This window comes from Tamandua tetradactyla, chromosome 23 (genome assembly GCF_023851605.1).
Source record: "Tamandua tetradactyla isolate mTamTet1 chromosome 23, mTamTet1.pri, whole genome shotgun sequence".
Lineage (NCBI taxonomy): Eukaryota > Metazoa > Chordata > Mammalia > Pilosa > Myrmecophagidae > Tamandua > Tamandua tetradactyla.
The window spans coordinates 35542161-35566648 of record NC_135349.1 but is presented as its reverse complement, the minus strand read 5'-3'; the positions used below and the strand labels follow the sequence as shown (position 1 = coordinate 35566648).

At 37.3% G+C, this 24488-nt stretch overlaps 1 protein-coding gene, 1 non-coding gene and 2 pseudogenes across 8 annotated transcripts in view; 2 read left to right on the top strand and 2 right to left on the bottom strand.

Moving 5' to 3' along the window:
- Positions 1 to 24488, top strand: part of LOC143667399 (phospholipid-transporting ATPase ABCA3-like) — a 324917-nt gene that overhangs the window by 149409 nt on the left and 151020 nt on the right. For all 7 annotated transcript variants that reach the window (XM_077141587.1, XM_077141586.1, XM_077141582.1 and 4 more), the window contains one exon: positions 10687 to 10841. In XM_077141587.1, the coding sequence (XP_076997702.1) occupies positions 10687 to 10841 (155 nt within the window). The remainder of the gene's footprint in view (positions 1 to 10686; positions 10842 to 24488) is intronic.
- Positions 13640 to 14445, bottom strand: LOC143667801 (ankycorbin pseudogene; annotated as a pseudogene).
- LOC143667800 (ankycorbin pseudogene) lies at positions 15021 to 21958 on the bottom strand (annotated as a pseudogene).
- Positions 21215 to 21321, top strand: LOC143667875 (U6 spliceosomal RNA). The gene has a single exon (XR_013168183.1). It is a non-coding gene; the product is annotated as a U6 spliceosomal RNA (small nuclear RNA).

The window sequence follows — 24488 nt, the reverse complement described above, 5'->3', positions numbered from 1 at the left end:
TGTAAGTCTCAGAATTTACCTTTACCAGAGTCATAATAGTGAGATCATATAGCATCTATTCTGTGTCTGGCTTATTTCACTCAGCATTATATCCTCAAGGTTCATCCATGTTGTCATATGCTTCGGGACCTCATTTCATCTTACTGCTATATAATATTCCATTGTATGTATATACCAAATTTTGTTTATCCACTCATCTTTTGATGGGCACTTGGATTGTTTCCACCTTTTGGCAATTGTAAATAGTGCCACTATGTGCAAATGTTTGTTCATGTCACTGCTTTCAGATTTTCTGGGTATGTACTGCAGCTGTACCATTATATGTTCCCACCAGCAGTGATTGCATGTTCCAGTTTCTCCACATCCTCTCCAACATTTGTAGTTTTCTGTTTGTTTAATACAGCCATTCGTATTGGTGTGAGGTGGTATCACAATGTAGTCTTGACTTGTAGTTCCATTATAATGAAGATGAGGATCTCTTCATGTGCTTTTTAGCCATTTCTATTTGCTTTTCATAGAAATGTCTATATCATTTTTCCCATTTTATAATTGGGTTGTTTGTTCTTTCATTGTTTAATTGTAGACTTTTGTACATACGATATCAAATTTTTATCCGCTATGTGGTTTCCAAATGTTTTCTATCATTGAGTTGGCTGCCTCTTCACCTTTTTTGATGAAGTCCTTTGAGGCACAGAAGTTTTTTATTTTGAGGAGTTCCATTTATCTATTTTTTTCTCTTGCTGCTTGTGCTTTTGGGTGTAAAGTTTAAGAAGTTACCTCCTTTATTAGATCTTAAAGATGTTTCCCTATATTTTCTTCTAAGAGTTTTATGGTACTGGTTCTTATATTTAGGTCTTTGATCCATTTTGAATTAACTTTTAACTAGGGTGTAAAGTAGGAGTTCTCTTTCATTCTTTTGGCTATTGATGTCCAATTCTCGCATGCCCATTTATTGAAAAGACTATTCTGTCCATGAGTGGATTTGGGGGCCTTGTCAAAGATCAACTGACTGTAGATTTGGTGATCTATCTTCAGACTCTCGGTTCAGTTCCATTGATCAATACTTCTTTGTGCCAATACCATGTTGTTTTGACCACTGTGGCTTTAGAATGTATTTAAGGTCAGGAAGTATTTGTCCTCTCACTTCTCTCTTCTTTTTTATGATATCTTTAGCTATTTGAGGTCTATTTTCCTTCCAAATAAATTTGATAACAAACTTTCCTGAGTCTTCAAATAAGGTTTATGGAATTTTTATTAGTATTGCTTTGAATCTGAAGATCAGTTTGGGTAAAATTGACATCTTGATGACATTCAACCTTCCTATCCATTAACACAGAATGTCTTTCTGTCTATTTAGATCTTCTTTGATTTCTTTTGACAATGTTTTGTAGGATTCTATGTACTGTCCCTAACATCTCTGGTTAAGCTCTTTTCTAGGTATTTGATTCCTATAGTTGCTATTTTGAATAGAATTCTTTCCTTAATTTTCTCCTCAATTAGATCATTACCTGTGTATAGAAATATTAATGATTATTGTACAATAATCTTCTATCCCACTACTTTGCTGAATTTGTTTATTAGCTCATGTACCTTTGTCATAGATTTTTCAGGATTTTCCAAGTATAGTGTGTCAACTGCAAATAATGAAAGTTTTACTTCTTCTTTTCCTATTTGGATGCCTTTATTACTTTCTGCTGCCTAATCACGTTAGCTAAAACTTCTAGTACAATGTTAAATAATAGCAGGGACTGCGGGCATCCTTGTCTCATTTCCGATCTTTGAGGGAATACTTTCAATCTCTCACCATTGAGTATGATACTGGCTACATGTTTTTAATATATGCCCTTTATTATATTAAGGAAATTTCCTTTGACTACTGCCTCATGAAGCATTTTTAACGGAAAAATTCTTTTAACAGAAAAGAATGCTGAATTTCATTGAATGCTTTTTCAGCATCAATTGATATAATCATGTGACTTTTCCCTTTTGTATTGTTATGTGCTTATTACATTCATTGATTTTCTTATATTGAACTACCCTTACATTCCTAGTATAAACCCTCCTTGTTTATGATGTATAATTCTTTTAATGAATCATTGGATTCAATTTCCTAGTATTTTGTTGAGAATTTTTGCATGTATGTTTATTAGGGAGATTGGTCTGTAGGTTTCCTTTCTTGTAGCAGCTTCATCCATTTTTGGTATTAGAGTGATGTTAGCTTCATAAAATGAGTTAGGTAGCATTCATTTTTCCTCAAAGTTTTGAAAGAATTTGAGCAGTATTAGTATTAGTATTAATATTGGTATTCGTTCCTGCGCTGGTTTGAATCTGTGGTGGACCCAAAAAAAGTCATGTCCTTTAAGCCTCATTCAATATTGCTGGGTGGGAGTATTTTAATTGTTCCCATGGAGATGTGACCCACCCAGTTGTGGGTGGTAACTTTTGATAAGATGAGTTCCATGGAGGTGTGTCTCCACCCATTGAAGGTGTAGTTGCTTGCTGGAATCCTTTAAAAGAGGAAACATTTTGAAGAGAATCCCTTTTGTAGAGCCACAAGAAAACCAGCAGATGCTGCTATGTTTTCCATGTGCCCTTCCAGCTGACAGAGAAATGTTGAACATCATCAGCCTTCTTGAACAAAGGTATCTTTCCCTGGATGCCTTAAATTGGACATTTCTATGGACTTGTTTTAACTGGGACATTTTCTCAGTCTTAGAACTGTAAACTAGCAACTTATTAAATTCCCCTTTTTTAAAGCCACTTCATTTCTGGTATATTGCACTCTGGCAGCTAGCAAACTAGAACACATTTTGGTACCAGAAGAGTGGGGTGCTGCTGCAGTTTGCAAATGCCAAACATGTTGAAATGGGTTTTTAAATGGATAAGGGGAAGATTTTGGAGGAGTTGTGAAGAGTTGATAGAGAATGCCTGGAATGCTCTGCAGAGACTCTTGGTAGAAATGTGAACTCTACAGATACCTCTGACCGTGAACTCTACAGATACCTCTGACCAGGTTCTAGACAGATATGAAGCATGTGTCATTACAGACTGAAAGGAAGGCAATCCTTGTTTTAAAATGGCAGATAATCTGGCAGAGTTGACTAGTGGCTTTGGCTGAAAGGCAGATTTTAAAAGCCATGAACTTGGATATTTAGCAGAAGAGATTTCAAAATTAAATGTGGAAAGGATAGCCTGGTTTCTCCTCGTAGCTTATAGTGAAATACAACGGGAAAGAGAAGCTGAGAATTGAACTCTTGGATACAAAGAAACCAGAAATTGAAGTTCTGGAAAATTCTGGGTCTCCAAGGGAGACCCCAGAGAAAAGTGCCCCACATGAGGATTTAACCAAATGTGGAACCAGCCAGCCATTTCAGAGAAAGCCAGGCTTAGACATGCAGTTATCCAGGAAGGATTTGTGGGAACTCCTTATGTCTGATAGGCATGATCCAAGGCTACTGCATAGAAAGCCAACGAGAGTGTTGTGAGATCTGTATAAAGAGAACCACCACCAATCAGGACTGAGAGGGACAGAGAAGGGACACATTGGAGGAAGAATAACTTCAGAGGCAAAAACCATTGAGGCTGGGGTCTGGAGTCAAGAAGCCTCGGGCGAGAAGAGTGAACACACCCAAGCACATGGAGAGGGTGAGTTTGTTCCAGAGGCAGAGGATGGACCTTCTACTTCATTGCAGGGGAAGAGTCATGTCACCTCAGGCCTTGGACAGGGTGAAGCACATTCCTTGGGGTTTGGGGAGAGCCTGGCTGCCACCACATGGAGGGGTTGAGTGTGTGCCCCGAAGATAGCAGAGAGCCCAGGTGTAGCCCTGATGCTTGAAGAGGGTGGAGCCAAGAAAAAGGTGGTCTCCCCAATGTCCCCCAACGTTGTATTCAGAGACAGGCAAGCCACTACATAGGCCCTTGGAAAAGGTGGGACTGCCACTTTCTAAAGCCCCAAAGATAAATGACTCTCAGACCTTGAAATCTAATGGACTTTGCCCTGCAGGTTTTTGAAACTGTATGGGGCTGGTGACCCCTGTGTTCCTTCCTCCCTATGGAAATGGGTATATGTATCCTATGAATGTTCCTTTTTTATATGTTGGCAGTAAATAACGTGTTCTGAGTTTTACAGGTCCAGAGCCAGAAGAGAACTTTGCCTCAGGACAGACTATGCCTGTAACTGACTTGATAAGGATTTTATACTGTTTCTAACTTTGTATTTTATTTGTATTGTTACTGAAATGGTTTAAGGATTTCTGATATTGTTATGAAATTAATGTATTTTGTACGTGGGGAAAACCTGTCTTTTTTAAGGTCCAGAGGGTAGAATGTGCTGGCTTGAAATGCTGTATATACCCTAGAAAAACCATATTTTAATCCAAATCCCATTTTGTAAAGGCAGCCATTTCTTCTAATCCCTATTCAGTATTGTATGTTTGAAACTGTAATCAAATCATCTCCCTGTATATGTGATTTAATCAAGAGTGGTTGTTAAACTGGATTAGGTGGAGGTGGGTCTCCACCCATTTGGGTGGGTCTAGATTAGTTTACTAGAATCCTATAAAGGAGGAAACATTTTGGAGAAAGAGAGATTCGGAGCAAAGTAGAACGACCATGAGAAGCAGAGCCCACCAGCCAGTGACCTTTGGAGATGAAGAAGGAAAATGCCTCCCGGGGAGCTTCATGAAACAGGAAGCCAGGAGAAGAAGCTAGCAGATGATGCCGTGTTCGCCATCTGCCCTTCCAGATGAGAAAGGAACCCTGACTGTGTTCACCATGTGCCTTTCCAGATGAGAGAGAAACTCACACTGTGTTCGCCATGTGCCCTTTCACTTGAGAGAGAAATCCTGAATTTCATGTTTGCTATGTGTCTTTCCATTTGGAAGAGAAGCCCCAAATGTCATCAGCCTTCTTGGATCAAGGTATCTTTCTCTGGATGCCTTAGATTGGACATTTCTTTAGACTTGTTTTAATTGGGACATTTTCTTGTCCTTAGAACTGTAAACTAGCAACTTATTAAATTCCCCTATTTACTGCCAACATATAAAAAAGGAACATTCATAGGATACACATACCCACATTCCCATTCCATTTCTGCTATGTTGCATTCTGGCAGCTAGCAAACTAGAACAGTTCCTTTTGAAATGTTTGATAAAAATTCCCCTCTGAATCTGTCTGGCCCTGTGCTTTTCTTTGTAGGAAGATTTTTGATGTAGGAAGATTATTGAACCTCATTCCTTATAATTGGTTTGTTGAGATCTTCTATTTTCTCTTGAGTCAGTGTTGGTAGTTTGTATGTTTCTAGGAAGTTGTCCATTTCATCTGAGTTTTCTAGTTTGTTGGCATATATAGCTGTTCATAGTATCTTCTCATGAATTTTTAAAATTTCTTTAGGATCCATGATGATAATGCCACTCTCTTTTCTTGTTTTGTTTATTTGTATCCTCTCTCTGTTTTTTCTGTCAGCCTAGCTAGGGGTCCATAGAGTTTATTGATTTTTTTCAAAGAACCAAGTTTTGGTTTGGTTGATTATATTGTTTTGTGTTTTTTGCTATTGTTGTTCTCCAGTTCATTTATTCCTGCTTTAAGCTCTGTTATGTCTCTTCTTCTATTTGTTTTGGGGTTCATTTGCTGTTCTTTCTCTGGTTCCCCAGGTGTGGTTAAGTCTTCAATTTTTTACTCTTTCTTTCTTTTTATTTTTATTTATTTGCTCTCTCTTTTTTTAATACAGGCATTGAAGGCAATAAATTTCCCTCTCAGCACTGTGTTTGCCACATCCTATAAATTCTTAAGTGTCATATTCTCATTTTCATTCATCTCGAGATACCTATTTTTCTAGCAATTTCTTCTTTGGTTCACTGGTTACTTAAGAGCATGTTGTTTAATTTCCATGTATTTATAACAGTTCTGTTACTTTGGTGGTTACTAATTTCCAGCTTCATTCCATTGTGGTCAGAGAAAGTGCTTTGAATAATTTCCATCTTACTAAATTTATAAAGACCTGTTTTGTGTCCCAGCGTATGATCTATCCTGAAAAACTTTCCATGAGCAGTAGAGAAAAATGCATTTCCTGGTGTTTTGGGTTGGTAATGATCTATATATGTCTGTCAGGTTCAATTTTCACATTGTTTAATATCTATGTTTCCTTGTTGATCTTCTTTCTTGTTGTTCTATCTATGGAGGAGAGGTGTATTGAAGTTTCTCACTATTATTGTTGAAATATCCATTACTCCCTTTAATTTATCCAATGTTTGCCTCATGTATTCTGGAGCTCCTTGATTGGGAATGTAAATAATTATTATTGTTATTTCTTCTTGGTGAATTGTCCCTTTTGTTAATATGTATTATTACATATGTTATATATATTACATAGTGTATTGCATGTGTTAATATGTCCTTCCTTGTCTCTTATGACATCTTTACATTCAAAGTATATATATATATATATATATATATATATATATATATATATATATATATATATATATATGATCAGAATTATTTCTGCTTTCTTTTGGTTACAGTTTTGGTAGAAGATCTTTTTCCACCCTTTCACTTTCAATCTATTTGTATCCTTGGGTCTAAGATGAGTCTCTTGTAAGCAGTATATAGGTGGACCATATTTTTTTATCCATGCTTCCAATTCAACATCTTTTAATTGGTGAGTTTAGTACACTCAAAGTTACTACTGTAAAAGCAGTTGTTGAACTACCATCTTATCCTTTTAGTTTTTATTTGTCAGATCTATATATTCTTTTCCCTCTCTCTCTTTTTATCTTTTAAGTTATCTTTACTGATACTCTTTAATTCTGTGGCCTTGTCCAGACCTCTCTCTCCTGTCTTTTTTTTTTTTTTTTCTCCTTTTTCAGCTGCCAGAACTCCCTTTAGAATTCCTTGTAGGGCTGGTCTCTTGTTGATAAATTCTCTCAGCCTTTGTTTGTCTGAGATTTTAATCTCTCCCTCAATTTTGAAGGACAACTTGGTTGGATAAAGAGTTCTTGACTAGAAATATTTCTCATTCAAGATCTTAACTATATCATTCCACTGCCTTCTCACCTCCATGATGCCTGCTGAGTAGGCTGAACACAGTCTTACATGGTTTCCCTTGTATGTAGTGAATCGCTTTTCTCTTGTTGTTCTCTGGACTTTCTGCTTATCTTCAACATTGGACAGTCTGATTAGCATGTGTTTTGGAGTATGTCTATTTGTATTTCTTCTATTTGGCATTTGTTAGGCTTCTTCGATTTGCATATTTAGATATGGGAAGTTTTTCCTCATTATCTCTTCAACTAACCTTCGTAGCCTTTTTTCCTTCTCCATCTAAGAACTGATGATTCTTATATTTGTGTTTTTCATGTGTCCATCATTTTCCTGAAATCCTGTTCTATTTTTTCCATCTTTTTTGCCATTTGTTCTTTTGTGCGTTCAAGTTCAGTTGTCCTGTCTTCTACCTCACTTATTCTTTCTTCTACCTGTTCAAATCTGCTGTTGTGTGTCTCTAGTATATTTTTAATTTGGTCTACTTCTCTTATTTTGGTCTTTCTTCTCTTGAGATCTGCTATTTTTCTACTTAATCTTTCAAATTCATCTTTATGCTCCTCCAGTGTATTCTGATATTCTTTATGTTATTATGAATGTCCTTGATTAGTTGTTCCAAATTCCCTGTCCCCTTCAGTGTAATAATTTGGTCATTTGGCTGGGCTTTATCTGCCTGAATATTCACATACTTTATGATTTTCTGTTTCATTCAGGGCATTTGTTTATCTTAGATTATTTTAAAAGTTGATTTCTTTGACTCATCTAAGGTTTTGTATTTGCTTGAGTTTGCCTTGAAGTTTTTGCAGTTGTTTTGTCAGTAATTATTTGCCAAAGCAAGACCCAGATCTCATGGAGGGGATGCAATTCTACTCGAGGCCTCCCAATAGATGGTGCTTCTGAGCCACCTCCTCCCCTCTGCTCCAGCTGCTGCTGCAGCTGAGCAAGATGGCAGAAAGCTATTCTTGGCACCTGATGGGGCAGCTATTCTCAGCACCCAGGGGGGCAGCTATTCTCACTCCTAGCAGGGTGTCTATTCTCTGCACCCATCAGAGCATTTATTCTCAGTGCTCATTGGGGCAGCTATTCTCTATGCCTGGTGGGGTGACTATTTGTTGCCCTGGCAGAGCAGCTGGTCCCAGAAGACAGAGTGGGGCATCTTCTTCCCTCGGGGAACAACCTGCCATGCCAATGGGAGAGAGGCACCAGCCTCCACACCTTGGGAAATTTACATTTCTGTGTGGGAGCTTGGCCATTCCACCCTTCCAGGCTGATGTACCATGTGTATCCATAACTGAGATCTCCCAGATAGTTGTTCCATACAGCTCTTAGGTATTTACTAGCTGCCTTAGACAACCTAAATTCTGCTCCTCACTAAGTCATCATCTTGCCCTGCCTCTGTCTCAGTTATTTACTTTAAATTTCAGAATGTCTTGGTGTTTTTTTATCATTTCAATCTATTTATTGATATTCTATTTGTTGAGAAGTTGTTCTCCTGATTTACTTTAGTTCTTTGTCAGTTTCCTGTAGCTCTCTGAGTATATTTAAGGTGATTGATTTAAAGTCCTTGCCTAGTGAGTCCGTGTCTTGGATTCCTCTGAGATAGTTTCTATTAGTGTCTTTTTTCCTTAGTGGACCATATTTTCTTGTGGTTTTTTTTTGTTCCATGCCTTGAAATTTTTTTTGAAAAACTGGATATTTTGAAAATTACGATGAGATAACTCAAAATTTCTTCTTCCAGGGTTTGGTGGTGGTTTGTAGTCATTTGTTTGTTTAATGGCTTTTGTCAGCTAAATTTGTAAAGACTGTATTCTTTGTCATGTGTACTCTCTTAGCTGTCTGTTCCTGTAACCTTTTGGTCAGCTCTTGACTAAACAGAGATTTTCTTAAACATCCAGAGCCCGAAAGAAGGAGGAGGAATGGGAAAGAAGAGAAGAGAAAAGAAAAGTAGAGATAAAAAATGAAACAAAACGAAATTAAATTAAATGAAACAAAAGGCAAGGAAAGAAAAGAAAATAGAAATAAAAGAAAATCCTCTCCCAGTCTTTGTAGAATGACTCTGTGTCACGGCAGTCCTTCAATGCCTGCCCAAGCCATTTACAATTCTGCCTTTGCTTTCACTCTGTCTTGACCTGAACCCAAATATCGGCCAGCAGCCAGAGCTCAAGGTCTTCACAGTTCTTTTTCAAGCATGTGCCCTTGTCATGGGCATCTGTGTGACCTTCTAAATTTTTCAGTATAGTTTTTCAAGCAAGCCCTTATTCCCCAAGGTATCTCACACAACAGCATTTCCTCCCAGGAAATTTTTTGATGTGTTTACTGTTTTCCCAATTGTTATCTTTGCCCTGAGTGTCAGCTCTTTGTATATTTGCCTTTCAGTATTTTCAAGGAAGACCTCAAGAAATGTATCCATTTCTTCCACATTGAGATGGTTTCCAATTAGGCAAAACAAAGGCAAGTTCCTGGCTTTACTCCTTCAGGGAGCACAAGAGGTCAAAACAAACAATTCCTGGCAAACAATGTCTGCTCTACTCCTTACAGAACCAGGAATCCTCACCAAGAATATTAGCTGCCATTTTCAAGAACACCACTGAGCCAGGGAGGGTTGTGGGACAAGGGTATCTTCAAAAGCCACAAGCTCTCCTCTGTGGTTCAGTCACCTTTTTCTTAATTCCACATTTGGTAGGATACTGTAAATCTTTTGACTATTTTCCTGCACTCTGACAGAGTTTATTCTGACAGATTTTGTCCATTTTTTCTATTTCTATGGAGGGATGGGCCGCTGGAGTTCTAGATCCACCATTTTGCTCTTACTAAAAGTATTTTAAAATGCATTAATTCATGTAATAATATGGGAAGTAACCTGACTCCACACCTTTAAAAAATCTTCATCTGATTATTATTAATATATATAAATATGTTATTTATTTGTTATTAATATGTAACATAACAGCTTGTATTCACCTTTTTTAGAATTTAATTTCTTATCAAAATTTCCACTTGTTGATATAGTCTACATACTTGCCATTTCCTTTGGCCATTTGGTATTTTTAATAGGCAAATAGTATTCCTCTTGTATAATATATAAAATATCCTCTGTCATATCAAGATACTCTAGTTAATGTACTCATTTTCTTTTGTTTAGCATTTGTCTTCTATCAACTTAGTAGTTTTATTATGGATGTATTTGTTTCCACTTTTGGAGTATATATTAAAATATACTATTCAAATATACATTCTAAATAGAATGATTCATAAGATTTAAATAGTTCTATACCTGCTTTTTCACATATTATCAAATAGTTTCTCCCTAAAATCTGGATCACTTGCCACCAGCAAAGTATAAATATTTTGTAAGTATTATATAGGAAGTTATTTAAATATTTTTATTTTCCATATAACCCATAACCATTGTAGAAAATTAGAATATGTAAGTGAAAAAGAAAAGACAAAGAAAGAAGACAAAGATATAGCTAATCTCATCATATAAAGGCAACTATTGATATTTTCCAGAAGTAGTCCTCTGCAGGAGATAAATGCTAATTCTTTTGAGTAGTCCATAAGTAGACTATGAATCCAACATGATAAAATGCAATGTGCTGTCATGTTTCCTCACCAAAGCTAAACTTCTCTCATTCTTCTGCTTCATTCTAGGTAATTATCTCCCTACCAGTGGAGAGGCCTATGTTAATAGATTTGACATCTCAAAGAACATGGTTCAGATCCGAAAAACCTTGGGTTTCTGCCCACAGCAAGATTTGTTTTTTAATGATTTGACAGTGTCAGAACACCTTTTATTCTACTGTGTGGTGAGTCAGAGATATGATTTTTTAATTATCACAGTAAATTTGACTTGTTTCTTTTGATGTATAGACCTAGGAATTTTAACACATGTACAAATAAGTGTAACCAACACCACAATCAGGATATAGGATATAATTCCATCACCCCAGGAAACTCCCTCATGCTATTCCTTTATAGTCAGCCTTCACCCCACCTGTTACTTTTGGTAACCTGTATCTGATACATCTATTTTTGTGTATTTTTTTTGAGAATGTCATATGAATGTAATAATATAGTATGTAATCCTTTGAGACTGGCTTCTTTCATTCAGCATAATGCCTTTGAGATTCACCAGGTATTATTTGCAGGTATTAGTAATTTGTTCCTTTTAATTGCTGAGTAATATTCCGTATTTGTATATACCACAGAATTCCAATTGAAAAACATTTGGCTTTTCTCCAGTTTGAGTGATTATGAATAAAGCTTCTGTGAAAATTCATTTATAGGGTTTTGTGTAAAAATATATTTTAATTTCTATAGAAAGAGGATTATTTAGTCATATGGTGTTTAACTTGATAAGAAACTGCCAAACTGTTTTCCAGAGTGGCTGTACCATTTTGCGTTCCCACCAACAATGTACATAATTTCATTTGCTGTACATCCTTGCTAGCATTTATTGTCACTATATGTATTTTTTATTTTAGCCATTCTTAATAGGTATGCAGTGGTATCTAATCATGGTTTTGATTTGGTTTTCAAGACTGGCTAATGATATTGAACATATTTTAATATGCTTATGTTTGCCATGGTTATATCCTTTTGGGGAAGTGTTTGTTCCAACCCTTGCCCATTTTTGTCTGAATTGCTTATTTTCTCATTTCTTTTTGTTGAAATTTTGAGAGTTATTTAGGTACTCTGGATATGTGTCCTTTGTCGGATGTGTGCTTTACAAATATTTTCCCAATCTTAGCTTATCTTTTCATTCTTTTGATGTCGTCTTTGGCAGAGAAAAAAAGTTTTTAATATTGATGAAGTCTGTGGATCATGGTTTGATGTCTGTGCTAAGAACTCTATGCCTAACTCCAGGACTCAAAGATTTTCTTCTATATTTTCTTATAAAATTTTAGAGTTTTATATGTTACATTTATTTAGATCCGTGATGCATTTTGAGTTAATCTTTGTATTTATATAAAGGTATAAAGTTTAGGTCTGGGAGATAGATATACAGATACAGATATAGATATATCCAATCATTCCAATACCATGTTTTGAAAACACTATTATTTTATCTTTGAATAAACCTATCCCTTTGCAAATGCCACACTGTCCCGACTGGTGCAGTTTTTTAATGTCTCAAAATGCAACAGTGCTTTTTCTTCAACTTTGTTCTTTTTTGTCAAAAGTGTTTTAGATATTCTAGCTGCTTCGTCCTTCCAGATAAACTTTAGAATCATCTCTTTTTTTTGTATGTACAGAGGTTTCCTGTGAGTTTTGATTGGTATTATAATAAATCTATAGATCATTTAGGAGAGAATTGACATTGTTTTGTTACTTGAACACTGTTTCTATTAACTTAGGTTTTTTTAATCAGCATTTTCTAGTTTTCATAATACAGATCTAATACCTGTTTCATTAGATGTATGCATAAGGATTTCATTATTTGGAGCTACTGTAAAAGTTTTTAACAGGTAAAAAGGAGATTTATTATATTCAGATACGCACTCAGTTCTAACCAAACAGTGCTGCAAAGTCCAAAGGGTATTGGCAGCGGCTCATCTTGAGTTTGGAATATATAACCACCTTTTGTTATAGCTGAAAACTTGGAGTAAAAGTTATATTTTAAGAAAACTTTAAGCATGATTACCTAAAAAAATTTCATTAATATAGTTGAATGGAAATTTCACTTTTTATGGGTTTAGATATGGAAAAATCTTCTAAGAGCCAATAAAAATATTAGAGGGAAAGAAACTTTTTAAACTTTGAGACTAAAAACTATGAGGCATTTCTTTTGGCTGTAAACAAAGAGTTTATTATAATTTCTTGTTGAAACCCAAGTGTTTGAATTTCCTGAGCTTCAAGGATAATAGCATGAAACAAGTTTGCAAAGAAAATTTGCAACATGTCAATGATTCACTTCAGAAGAAAAACTTTTAAGGACAATTTATTTTGTTTTTATACTTCATATTTTAGTTAACAGTGTTCATCAAACTAAGATTTGTAAGCATGATGAGATGTATAAGGTAGATTGGGGGAAAGGATGGAATTAGAGTTTTTTAATTCACAGGATATCACAGTCAAGGGTATTAAGCATGCACTTCATTACTAGTGCCATATTAATTTGGCTAGTAATGAAATCACGTTTGGGGATTGGAAACCAAAGGTAAAAAGAGCCCTCCTGTCCAGAAGGGGACAGTACCAAAAGTAAGAATTGCAGCAACATTCACTGCTTGGAAGCCTCAGCACCTCCCCAAGAGGAAGCTCCCTCAGCTGGTCAGCTACTGTGGAGGAAAACCACCTGCCAGGGTCTGGACCTAGACCTCTGGGCATGGCTGATCCTGACTCTGGAATCTGAAGGGATGTGGACCTCTGCTGGTTTGAATTCCTTAAAGAGTTCTGTGGAAGGCCATCTTTTCCTGGAACCAGTCCTCGGAAGCCTTTGGAAAGGAGAGAAGATATACAAGGTCACAGTGTAATAACATGAATGAAAGCAACGGCAGTGCCAATGACTAGCTCCAACTCTAACTCAAAGATGGACAGTAAGGGGGACAATAAGTCTTGCCAAGCAATCTACTTTACTTCTTCTAGGATTGGTTTTACACATTGGTTAGTGCTTCGGTACTTTCTGGACATTTTCATCCGTCTGGTCCTGAACAACAAACAGAAGATGCATTCTGTAAACCGATATGACCTGATGTTGTTTCTTGTATTCAGCCAGTTGGTTCTATAGCTATTTGATCTGCTGCTGCAGTGCTTCCAGCTGCTGACTTGACCTCTTGGACATGCTCATTGAGTTGGAGAGCTGTGAGAGCCAGTTCACAGCTTCCTTCAGTTTGGTGCTTTCCTTTTACATCTCATTTATCTTCCATCTTTATCCTCCTCCAGTTTTGAAGAGCTCTCAGGAATATCTCTTCATTTCTGCAAGTTCTTCCTGAGCTTGCTGGGATTTTTGCAAATGTTCATTTACTTCTTGCTTTTTGATTTAGGAGATTCTGAATATTTTCTTATCCCTTTTTATTTGTGAGACTTCACTTCTAATCTGGGCAATCTCTGAATGGGCTTTCTTTTCTCTTTTACCTAATCCTTTAATTTCAGTACCAACAGGCTCACTTTACTCTCTAGAGAAAACCAGAGCTTTTCATAGGAAGACTTAGTGCCATAGCATCAGTTACGGCAGCTTTCTAGTCTAAGAGTTGTTTCTCCAGTTTGGCCACTTCCCCTTCTTTGCTTGAAAAGTGATTTTTAAGATTGCTTTTATCCCCCCCTCTGTCTCTGTGGTAGTTTGTTAATGCTGCTGGAAAGCAATATTTCAGAAATGGAATGGCTTTTAAAAACGGAATTTAATACGTTACAAGTTTACACTTCTAATGCCAAGAAGATGATCGAACTAAGGTACCAACAAGAGGTTACCATGATTCAGAAAAGGCTGATGCCATCTGGAACACCTCTATTAGCTGGGCAGGCACATGGCTGGCATCTGTTGGTCCCCTGCTCCCGAGTTCCATTGCTTTTGGCCTCTATTTGCTATGGGGGGGGGGGGGGTTCTCATTTGGCTTCTGTGAGCCTTTACTTGATTCCTCTGGACACAGCTCTGGGTTCTCACTTGTTTAGCATCTTATGGGAAAGCACATGGTGACATCTGCTGGGCCCTGCATATCCAAACATCTAGCTCTCAGGTTGGCTCTGTCAGTTCTGAAGCAGCTGTTCTCCAAGCATCTGTATCTCTGTCAGCTCTGAGCTTTTTCCAAAATATTTCCTCTTTTAGAGTATTTCAGTAAACTAATAAAGACCCACCCTGAATGGGCAGAGTCACATGGCTGTCTGATCAAAAGGCCATACCCACAGTTAGGCACACCACATCTTTATGGAAATAATCTAATCAAAACAGTTTTCACCCTACAATATTGAATTTAGGATTAGAAGAAATGGCTGCCCCCACAAGATTGGGTCAGGATGAAAACGTGGTTTTTCTGGGGTACATAATAGTTTCAAACTGGCACAGTATCTTTTGCAGTAGTTCTCAGCATAGTTATGACTTCAAACATTCTGTTATGGAGACAGAGTTCTCTTTTTGTACATCTCCTAGTTGCTTGGGTTGGGTCAACTCGTTTACCTCTTTTAACACTGGGACTGCATTTCAAACAGTGCCTCTTCTGCTTTGACCCTGGATACATTTGTCACATGTGCCAGTTTTTCATGCTGCACTATATATTCAGCTATTACACCCTCTAGAGATTTCCTCCTCCCATAATCCTGTAACAGCCTGGGCTTCCTTGTACAGCTGAGATAGGTCACTCACCTGTTTATTAAGTTCATCTTTCATCCTATTCCTCATCACTGGCTTCATGTGTCATCTGAATTTTTAATGGGTTCTTTAATTTCATCATTTCTTCTTGGGCCTCTTGATATTTCTCAAACAAAGAGTGCTTTCTCCTTATTCATATTCTCAACAACCAACCAACCATGAACTTTTTTATATCCTTCTACTCCTTCACAGATGGTTTAATCACAACACCTTTCTCCCTCTCTTCAAGTTTTTCCTATACTCTCACTATCTCTTTCTTTCACTCTCTTCTAACGCATTCAGGAGATCCTGCTTTAGAACATCTATTTCCTCTTCAGTGATCCTCAACTTGTGGAGATGGAAAATAATTACCCTTGCAAGATGAGACCCTCTTCCATCTGCTTCTGCACATGGACCTCTTTCATGGTCTCCTCATAATTGCTCTCGTGTCTTTAAGTTTCTGGCTGAGGTCAGAGCTGTCCTCTGAAAGACCTGCATCGATTAAGCATACCTATTCTGTCTCTCTAGACTGGAGTTCAGCCTGAGTTTCCTTTCTGCTCCAGAGCTCTCCAATCTCTTCTACAAGTCTTACAAAACCTCTTTTGGTTGCTGATATCTGACATAGCTGTCGATGGTGGACTTATCCAAGGAATGTGTTTAAAAATGTGGCATCCGGAGGGGGGAGGTTTTGCTCAGTTTGCCTTGGGATGGGGCCAAGCCAGTTTGGGTGGCATAGTATGAGTCAAAATTTAGGTCTGCTTCTGCCACCGTGAGAGTTCTTGGCCTGTAATTTATCTTATAATCCCTCTTGTGAAAGGTAAGAGCAACAACTTTTGCTTAAAGAGGACAAGATCTTATTGGTCAGCTTTAGAACTTATATCCAATAAGCTATCAAAACCCATAGTACTGTCACTGAATCTGTCTTTGTTTTCCTGTATGGAACTGATCTCAGCCTTCAGTAAAAAATACAGATTCCTTTCCTGAAAGTGGTGTTCAAGTTACTGATCTTAGGAAAGACACATCATTCAATTGGATAGGACTGATAGCAAGTGGTGGAGCTTTATGGTTTGTTTTTTATTTTTCTGGAGTTCCACTTCTTTCTGAGCTTATTTTAGAGATTTGATCTCACTGTGACCTCACTGTGGCCATTTATTTTTCAGTAAAGTTATTTATTCTTAGCATTAAAAACATAATTTTAAGATCCCATATTACTTATTTTTTGAAGCATATTTATATCCAAGTCTTTGAAAGTGGACTTAGAGGGGAAGAAGGATGTGTTAGTTAGATTCAGTTGTCAACCTGGCCAGGTGAGCATACCTAGTTCTGTTGCTGCGGACACAAGCCAATGGTACGTGAACCTCATCTGTTGCTAATTACATCTGCAGTCAGCTAGGAGGCGTGTCTGCTGCAATGAGTGACGTTTGACTTAATTGCCTGGTGCTTAAATGGGAGAATGCAATGTAGCACTGCTAATGTCAGATGTCAAAGAGAAAAAGAGAATTTTGAAAGCACAAGAGAAAAGCAGTCCATCACATACAAGGGAACACCAATAAGACCATGTGTAAATTTCTCAGCAAAAACCACAGAGGCGAGAAGACAGTGGTATGATATATTTAAGATTCCAAAAGAGAAAAACTGCCAACCAAGAATTTATATCCAGCAAAATTGTCCTTCAAAAATAAGGAGGAAATTAAAATATTTTCAAACAAAAAAATCACTGAGAGAATTTGTGACCAAGAGATTGACTCTTCAAAAAATATTAAAGGGAGCACTAGAAACAATAAAGTTTATGGACCCTTAGCAAGGTTGGTAAAAGAAGGAGAGAGAGAATGCAATCATAAATGGAAGAGGAAAAATAATTACTGACCCCATAGAGGAGAACTAACTACCGACCCCATAGAAATAAATAAATACAGACCCCACCGAAGAGAAATAACTACTAATTCCCCAGAAATAAAGGAAGTAATGAGAGGATACTATGAACAATTTTATACTAATAAAATAAACACTGTAGATAAAATGGACAACTTCCTAGAAAGGCATGAACAAACAACATTGAGATGACCTCATAAAACCAATCACAAATAAATAAATTGAATCAGTCATTAAGAAGCTCCCAAAAAAAAAGTCCCGGACCAGATGATTTCATATGTGAATTCTACCAAATATTCAAGAAAGAATTAGTACCAATCCTGCTCAAACGCTTCAGAAAATTGAAGAGGAGAGAAGGCTACCTAACTCATTCTATGAAGCCAACATCACCCTATACCAAAGCCAAAGACACTATAAGAAAAGAAAATTACAGAACAATCTCTCTAATGAATATAGATACAAAAATCCTCAACAAAATTCTTGCAAATTGAATCCAGCAGCACATTAAAAGAGTTATACACCATGACCAAGTAAGATACATCCCAGGTATGCAAGGATGGTTCAACATAAGAAAATCAATTAAGGTAATAATACCATTTCAACAAATCAAAGCAGAAAAACCACACGATCATCTCAATTGATGCAGAAAAGGCATTTGACAAAATTCAACATCCATTCTTGTTGAAAACACTTGAAAGGATAGAAATAGAAGGGAACTTCCTCAACATGATAAAGGGAATATATGAAAAACCCACAGCTAACATCATCCTCAATGGGGAAAAACTGAAAGCTTTCCCCCTAAGATCAGGAACAAGACAAGGATGTCCACTATCACCACTGCTATTCAGCACTGTGGTAGAAGTTCTAGCCAGAGCAATTAGACAAGAAAAAGAAATACAAGTCATCAAAATTGGAAAGGGAGAAGTAAAACTCTCACTGTTTGCAGATGATATGATACTATATGTCGAAAACCCTGGAAAATCCAAACAGCAAAACTTCTAGAGCTAATAAATGACTACAGCAAAGTAGCAGGTTACAAGATGAACACTCAGAAATCTGTAGTGTTTCTATACACTAGTAATGAACAATCTGAGGGGGGCATCAAGAAAAAAATTACATTTACAATTGCAACCAAAAGAATGAAATATTTAGGAATAAATTTAACTAAGGATACAAAAGATCTATATGAAGAAAACTACAAGAAATTGCTAAAAGATATCATAGAAGATCTAAATAAATGGAGGGGCATGCCATGTTCATGGATTGGAAGATTAAATAGTTAAGATAAATGGAGGGGCATGCCATGTTCATGGATTGGAAGATTAAATAGTTAAGATGTTAATTCTACCTAAATTGATTTATAGATTCAATGCAATACCAATTAAAATTCCAAAAACTTACTTTTCAGAAATAGAAAAACCAATAACCAAATTTATGTGGAAGGGCAGGTTGCCCCAAATAGCTAAAAATATCCTGAGAGAGAAAAATGAAGTCAGAGGTCTCATACTACTGGACTTTAAAGCATATTAGGAAGCTACAGTGGTCAAAACAGCATGGTACTGACATAAAGATAGATATACTGACCAATGAAATTTACTAGAGTGTTTAGATATAGACCCTCTCATTCATAGACAATTCATCTTTGATAAGGCAGTCAAGCCAACTCACCTGGGGTAGAACAGTCTCTTCAATAAATGGTATTTGGAGAACTGGATATCCACATGTAAAAGAATGAAAGAGGATCCATACCTCATACCCTATACAAAAATTAACTCAAAATGGATCAAAGACCTAAACATTAGATCTAATACCATAAAACTTTTAGAAGAAAATGTAGGGAAATATAAAACTTGTAATAGGAGGCGGTTTCCTAGACCTTACACCCAAAGCACGAGCATTGAAGAAAGAAATAGATAAAGGGGAACTCCTCAAAATTAGACACTTTTACATATCAAAGAACTTTGTCAAGAAAGTAAAAAGATGGCCTACACAATGGAAGACAATATTTGGAAATGACATATCAGATAAAGGTCTAGTATCCAGAATATATAAAGAGATTGTTCAACTCAACAACAAAATGACAAACAACCCAATTACAAAATTGACAAAAGACACTTCTCAGAAGAGGAAATGCAAATGGCTAAAAGGCACATGAAAAGATGCTCAACTTCCCTGGCTATTAGGGAAATGCAAATTAAAATCACAATTGAGATATCATCTCACACCCACCAGAATGGCCATTATCAATAAAATAGAAAACAACAAGTGCTGAAGAAGATTTGGAGAAAGAAGCACACTTATCCACTGTTGGTGGGAATGTCAAATGTTACAACCACTGTGGAAGGCAGTTTTGCGGTTCCTCAGGAATTTAAGTATAGAATTGCCATGTGATCCGGCAATACCATTCCTAGGTATCTATTCAGAGGACGTGAGGGCAAGGACACAAACAAGCATTTGCACACCAATGTTTATAGCAGCATTATTTACAATTACTAAGAGATGGAAACAGCCAAAGTATCCATCAACAGATGGGTGGCTAAGCAAGCTGTGGTATATACATACAGTGGAATATTATGCAGCTGTAAGACTGAATAAAGTCATGAAGCATGTAACAACATGGATGGACCTTGATGACACTATGCTGAGTGAGATAAGCCAGAAACAAAAGTACAAATACTGAATAGTCTCACTGATATGAATTAACATCAATAAATGAACTTGAAGAATTTCAGTTAAGAGCAGAGGTCATCAGGAGATAGAAATAGAGTAGGTACTGGGTAACTGGAGCTGAAGAGATACAGATTGTACAACAGGACTGATTGTAAAAATTCAGAAGTGGATAGCACAATACTACCTGATTGTAGCACAATAATGTAAGTACACTGAATAAAGCTGAATGTGAGAATGATAGAGGGAGGAGGGCTGGGGGCACATATGAAACCAGAAGGAAAGATAGATGATAAAGACTGAGATGGTATAATCTAAGAATGCCTAGAGTGTACAATGATAGTGACTAAATGTACAAATTAAAAAATGTCTTTGAATGAGGAAGAATAAAGGAATGTCAATATTGCAGGGTGTTGAAAATAGATAGTTTAAAACTTCAACTTCTGTGTGAGACTAAAGCAAAAAATATTTAATTGGTACAAAATTTATATTTTTGACTAGTGCATTTCCTAGTATAACTTATATGGACAGGTGAATTAAACGCCATAAGTACATGGAACCTTGAGTAGGGCATGAGATTTTGTAGGTTTGTCCAGTGTGATACCCCCAATAAATCCCAGAGTGGTTTGAACAGTGAATAAAGAAGTATTTGCAAAGTCCTCTTGGGGGAATAGCAAGAAAGGGGGAAAATTCAACTTCCCCATTTGAAGAATTCCTGATATTCTTGCAAGCAGTAGGGACAACCAGATCAATAGGTTGAGCCCTCAATCTTGGGGTTTGTCAATATGAAACTTATCCCCACAAAGGATAGGCTAAGCCTACTTAAAATTAGGCCTAAGAGTCACCCCCAGAGAACCTCTTTTGTTCCTCAGATGTGTCCTATCTCTCTCTCAACCAACAAAGAAAGCAGACTCACTGCCTTCCGCCTCTCTACATGGGATACGACACTGAGGGGTGTAAACCTCCATGGCAACGTGGGACAGAAATCCTAGAGTGAGCTGGGATTCAGCATCAAGAAATTGAGAAAACCTTCTCGAACGAAAGTGGGAAGACAGAAATGAGGCAAAATAAAGTGTCAGTGGCTGAGAGATTTCAAGCAGAGTTGAGAGGTTATCCTGGAGGTTATTCTTGCGCATTATATAGATATCCCCTTTTGAGTTTAAGGTGTATTAGAGAGGCTTGAGGGAAGTGCCTGAAACTGTAGAGCTGTGTTCCAATAGCCATGTTTCTTGAAGATGAATGTATAATGATATAACGTTCGCAATGTGACTATGTGATTGTGAAAACTTGTGTCTGATGCTGCTTTTATCTATGGCAGAGACAGATGAGTAAAAAGTATAGATTAAAAACAAATAAATAGTACTTGCTTCGGCAGCACATATACCAAAATTGGAAAGATACAGAGAAGATTAGCATAGCCCCTGCGCAAGGATGGCATGGAAATTCGTGAAGCATTCCATATTTCAAAAAATGAAAAAATAAATAAATAATGGGACAAATGTTAAAACAAATTGAGTAGATTGATCAAGGTAAGGGGTATGAAAAAAAATAAGGGGAACAAAGGTTAAAATATATTGGGTAGATGGAAATATGAGTGGTCAATGAGAGGGAGGAGTAAGGGGATATGGTATGTATGAGTTTTTTCTTTTTTCTTTTTATATTTTTTTCTGGAGTGATGCAGATGTTCTAAAAAATGACCATTGTGATGAATATACTACTATGTGATGATATTGCAAGCCATTGATTGTACAACTAATGGAATGTCTGTATGTTAAGAGTGTTCGTGTTTGTATGTTGTTTTGGCTTGCCAATTAAATAATAATAAAATTTAAAAGAAAATTAAAAGTTTTAGAATATCTACCAGGCACCCACTGCATGCTTGGCTGCTGCAGGAAGGAAAGAGGCCCGAGGGGACCCCGCCGATTCTGGAGGAGCTGGCCTCCACGAGGAGTGAGATGGCGGCAGCCAGGGGCCGAGAGCAGAGTTGGGTACAATGGCCAGCAGCAGCCTGGCCTCATCCTCAAGGGCGCTAGCTGGGCGGGGCGTGGAAGGAAGTTGCCAGCATTTCACCCACACGCTTTCCCGGCCCGCCACTGTGGCCATTTTGAACTGCAAGAAGCAGTCGTGTGTTCCTATCCGAGTCCTTTAGGTTTATGGGGCCTTTGTGCTCTCAGAAAACCTGCTCAGCTTGAAGGCAGCCCTGTGCGTCTGCGTAATGTAAAGCTGTTTTCCCAAAGCTGTCAGTACTCTTGGTTGGGCATTTAGACTGCAGGAGCTTCTTGATGCACTCATGGTGGCTGTCCTTGGCTCCGAAGTGTAATCATGACCCTGAGGCATACTATGTGTCTTTTGGCAGTAGCAAGATGAAAAGCAGGCTTGACCTCTCGGTCACGCTAGGTGGCACTGGCCCTTATTGCCCAACAGTAAGGCTACTGTCTCTCCATCTCCATTCTCCACAACCTGCAGCAGGCGGTCATCGTACTTATTCCACTCATCGGTGTCACTTTTCCTGAACTTGGCTTTCAAGCTCTTTCAAGTGGTTGAACTCTCGCCAGCCATGCAGAAGACCTGATTCTGGTCCATGCACTTTCCAACAAACAAACAAGCAAAACAAACAAAAAATTAAACAAATAGTGTTGCAATAATGGGATACTTATATGTCCATCAAGCTTTCCAAAGCTCTAGAGGAAATTTCTCAACACCCTGTCAAGGTTGTGCAGCTCTGTCCGCTGCTTTCCCAGGAAAATGCAGCTGCCGGGGTCACTTCCTCCTAAGCTTTTTGCACTACCCTCCTTCCCTCATTCCCTCACTCCGTCTCTCCTCCTGCCGTGAAGGCCAGTGGGCTCCACAGCTTGGTGCTGGGCCAGATGTATAAATGCTTTCTTTTTCGTATGCTGTACAGCGGGGTCATATTTTTTTATTTTTCCATATAAGTATCCCATTATTGCAACACTATTTGTTTAATTTTTTGTTTGTTTTGCTTGTTTGTTTGTTGGAAAGTGCATGGACCAGAATCAGGTCTCCTGCATGGCTGGCGAGAGTTCAACCACTGAGCTACCCTCCCACCCCCTTGAATGCTTTTTAAAAAAATCCCTTTCTAAATGATTCTTGCGTATACCTAGAAAAATATTGATATTTTATGTTGATCTTTTATCCTGTCACTCTGCTAAACTCACTTATTCTAGGAGATTTTTTTCATTATAGATTCCTTGGTTTTATACATAGATGGTGTGTCATATGAAAATAAGGACAGTTTTATTTCTTTCTTGTCAACCTGTATGCCTTTTATTTCTTTATATTGCTTTACTGGACTCGTGTTCTAGTTTGCTAGCTGCCGGAATGTAATAAACTAGAAACAGAATGACTTTTAAAAAGGGAAATTTTTAAAACTTGCTAGTTTACAGTTCTAAGGCTGAGAAAATGTCCCAGAAAATGTCCCATTTAAAGCAAATCTATAGAAATGACCAATCTAAGGCATCCATGGAAAGATACCTTGGTTCAAGAAAGTCAATGAAGTTCAGGGTTTCTCTCTCAAGCGGAAGACACATGGTGAACACAGTCAGAGTTTCTCTCTCATCTGGAAAGGCACATGGTGAACACAGAAAGGGTTCCTCTCTCATCTGGACGGGCAGATGGTGAACATGGCATCATCTACTAGCTTCTTCTCCTGGCTTCCTGTTTCATGAAGCTCCTGGAAGGCATTTTCCTTCTTTATCTCAAAGATTGCTGGCAGTGGACTCTGCTTCTCAGGGCTATGTCATTCTGCTCTGCTCTCTCTGAATCTCCTTCATTCTCCAGAATGTTTCCTCTTTTATAGGATTTCAGAAACTTATCAAGATCCACCCAAATGGGTGGAGACATGTCATCACCTAATCCAGCTTAACAACCACTCTTAATTAAATCATATCTCCAGGGAGATGATTTGATTATAGTTTCAAACATACAGTATTGAATAAGGATTATTCTACCTTTATGAAATGGGATTTTGATTAAAACATACCTTTTCTAGGGTACATACATCCTTTCAAACCAACACAACTGGCTAAGTCCTCCAGTTAGAATATGATTGGTGAGAGTGGACATTCTTCCCTTGTTCCTGATCTTTCAGCATAAAGATATTTTGTAGATATCTTTTATCAACTTAAAGAAGTTACTTTCTTCTGTTTGCTAAGTTTTTATCATGATTGGATGTTATATTTTATCCAAAGCTCTTCCTGCAGGTATTAATAAGTATATGGTTTTTCTTTTTAAACCGTTAACTTGGTATATTACATTGATTGATAGTCAAATATTTAACCCACCTCACATTCCTGAAACATGGTCATGGGGTGTGTATGTGTGTCTGTCTGTCTGAACTCAGTTTTATAATATCTTGTTCAGTACTTGTATTCATGAGGGATATTAATATGTAGTTTCCTCTTTTTCTTGTCTTTATCTCGTTTTGGTATCACTATAATATCAACCTCATAAAATGAGTTAGGAAATGTTCCTTTCTTTTCTGTTCTCTGCAAGAAATCATGTAGAGTTGGTGTCATTTCTTCATTGAGCTTTACCTAGATCACCAGTAAAACAATATAAACTTGGAGGTTCATTTTTTTTAATAGTTTTAATGATAAGTTCCATTCATTTAATA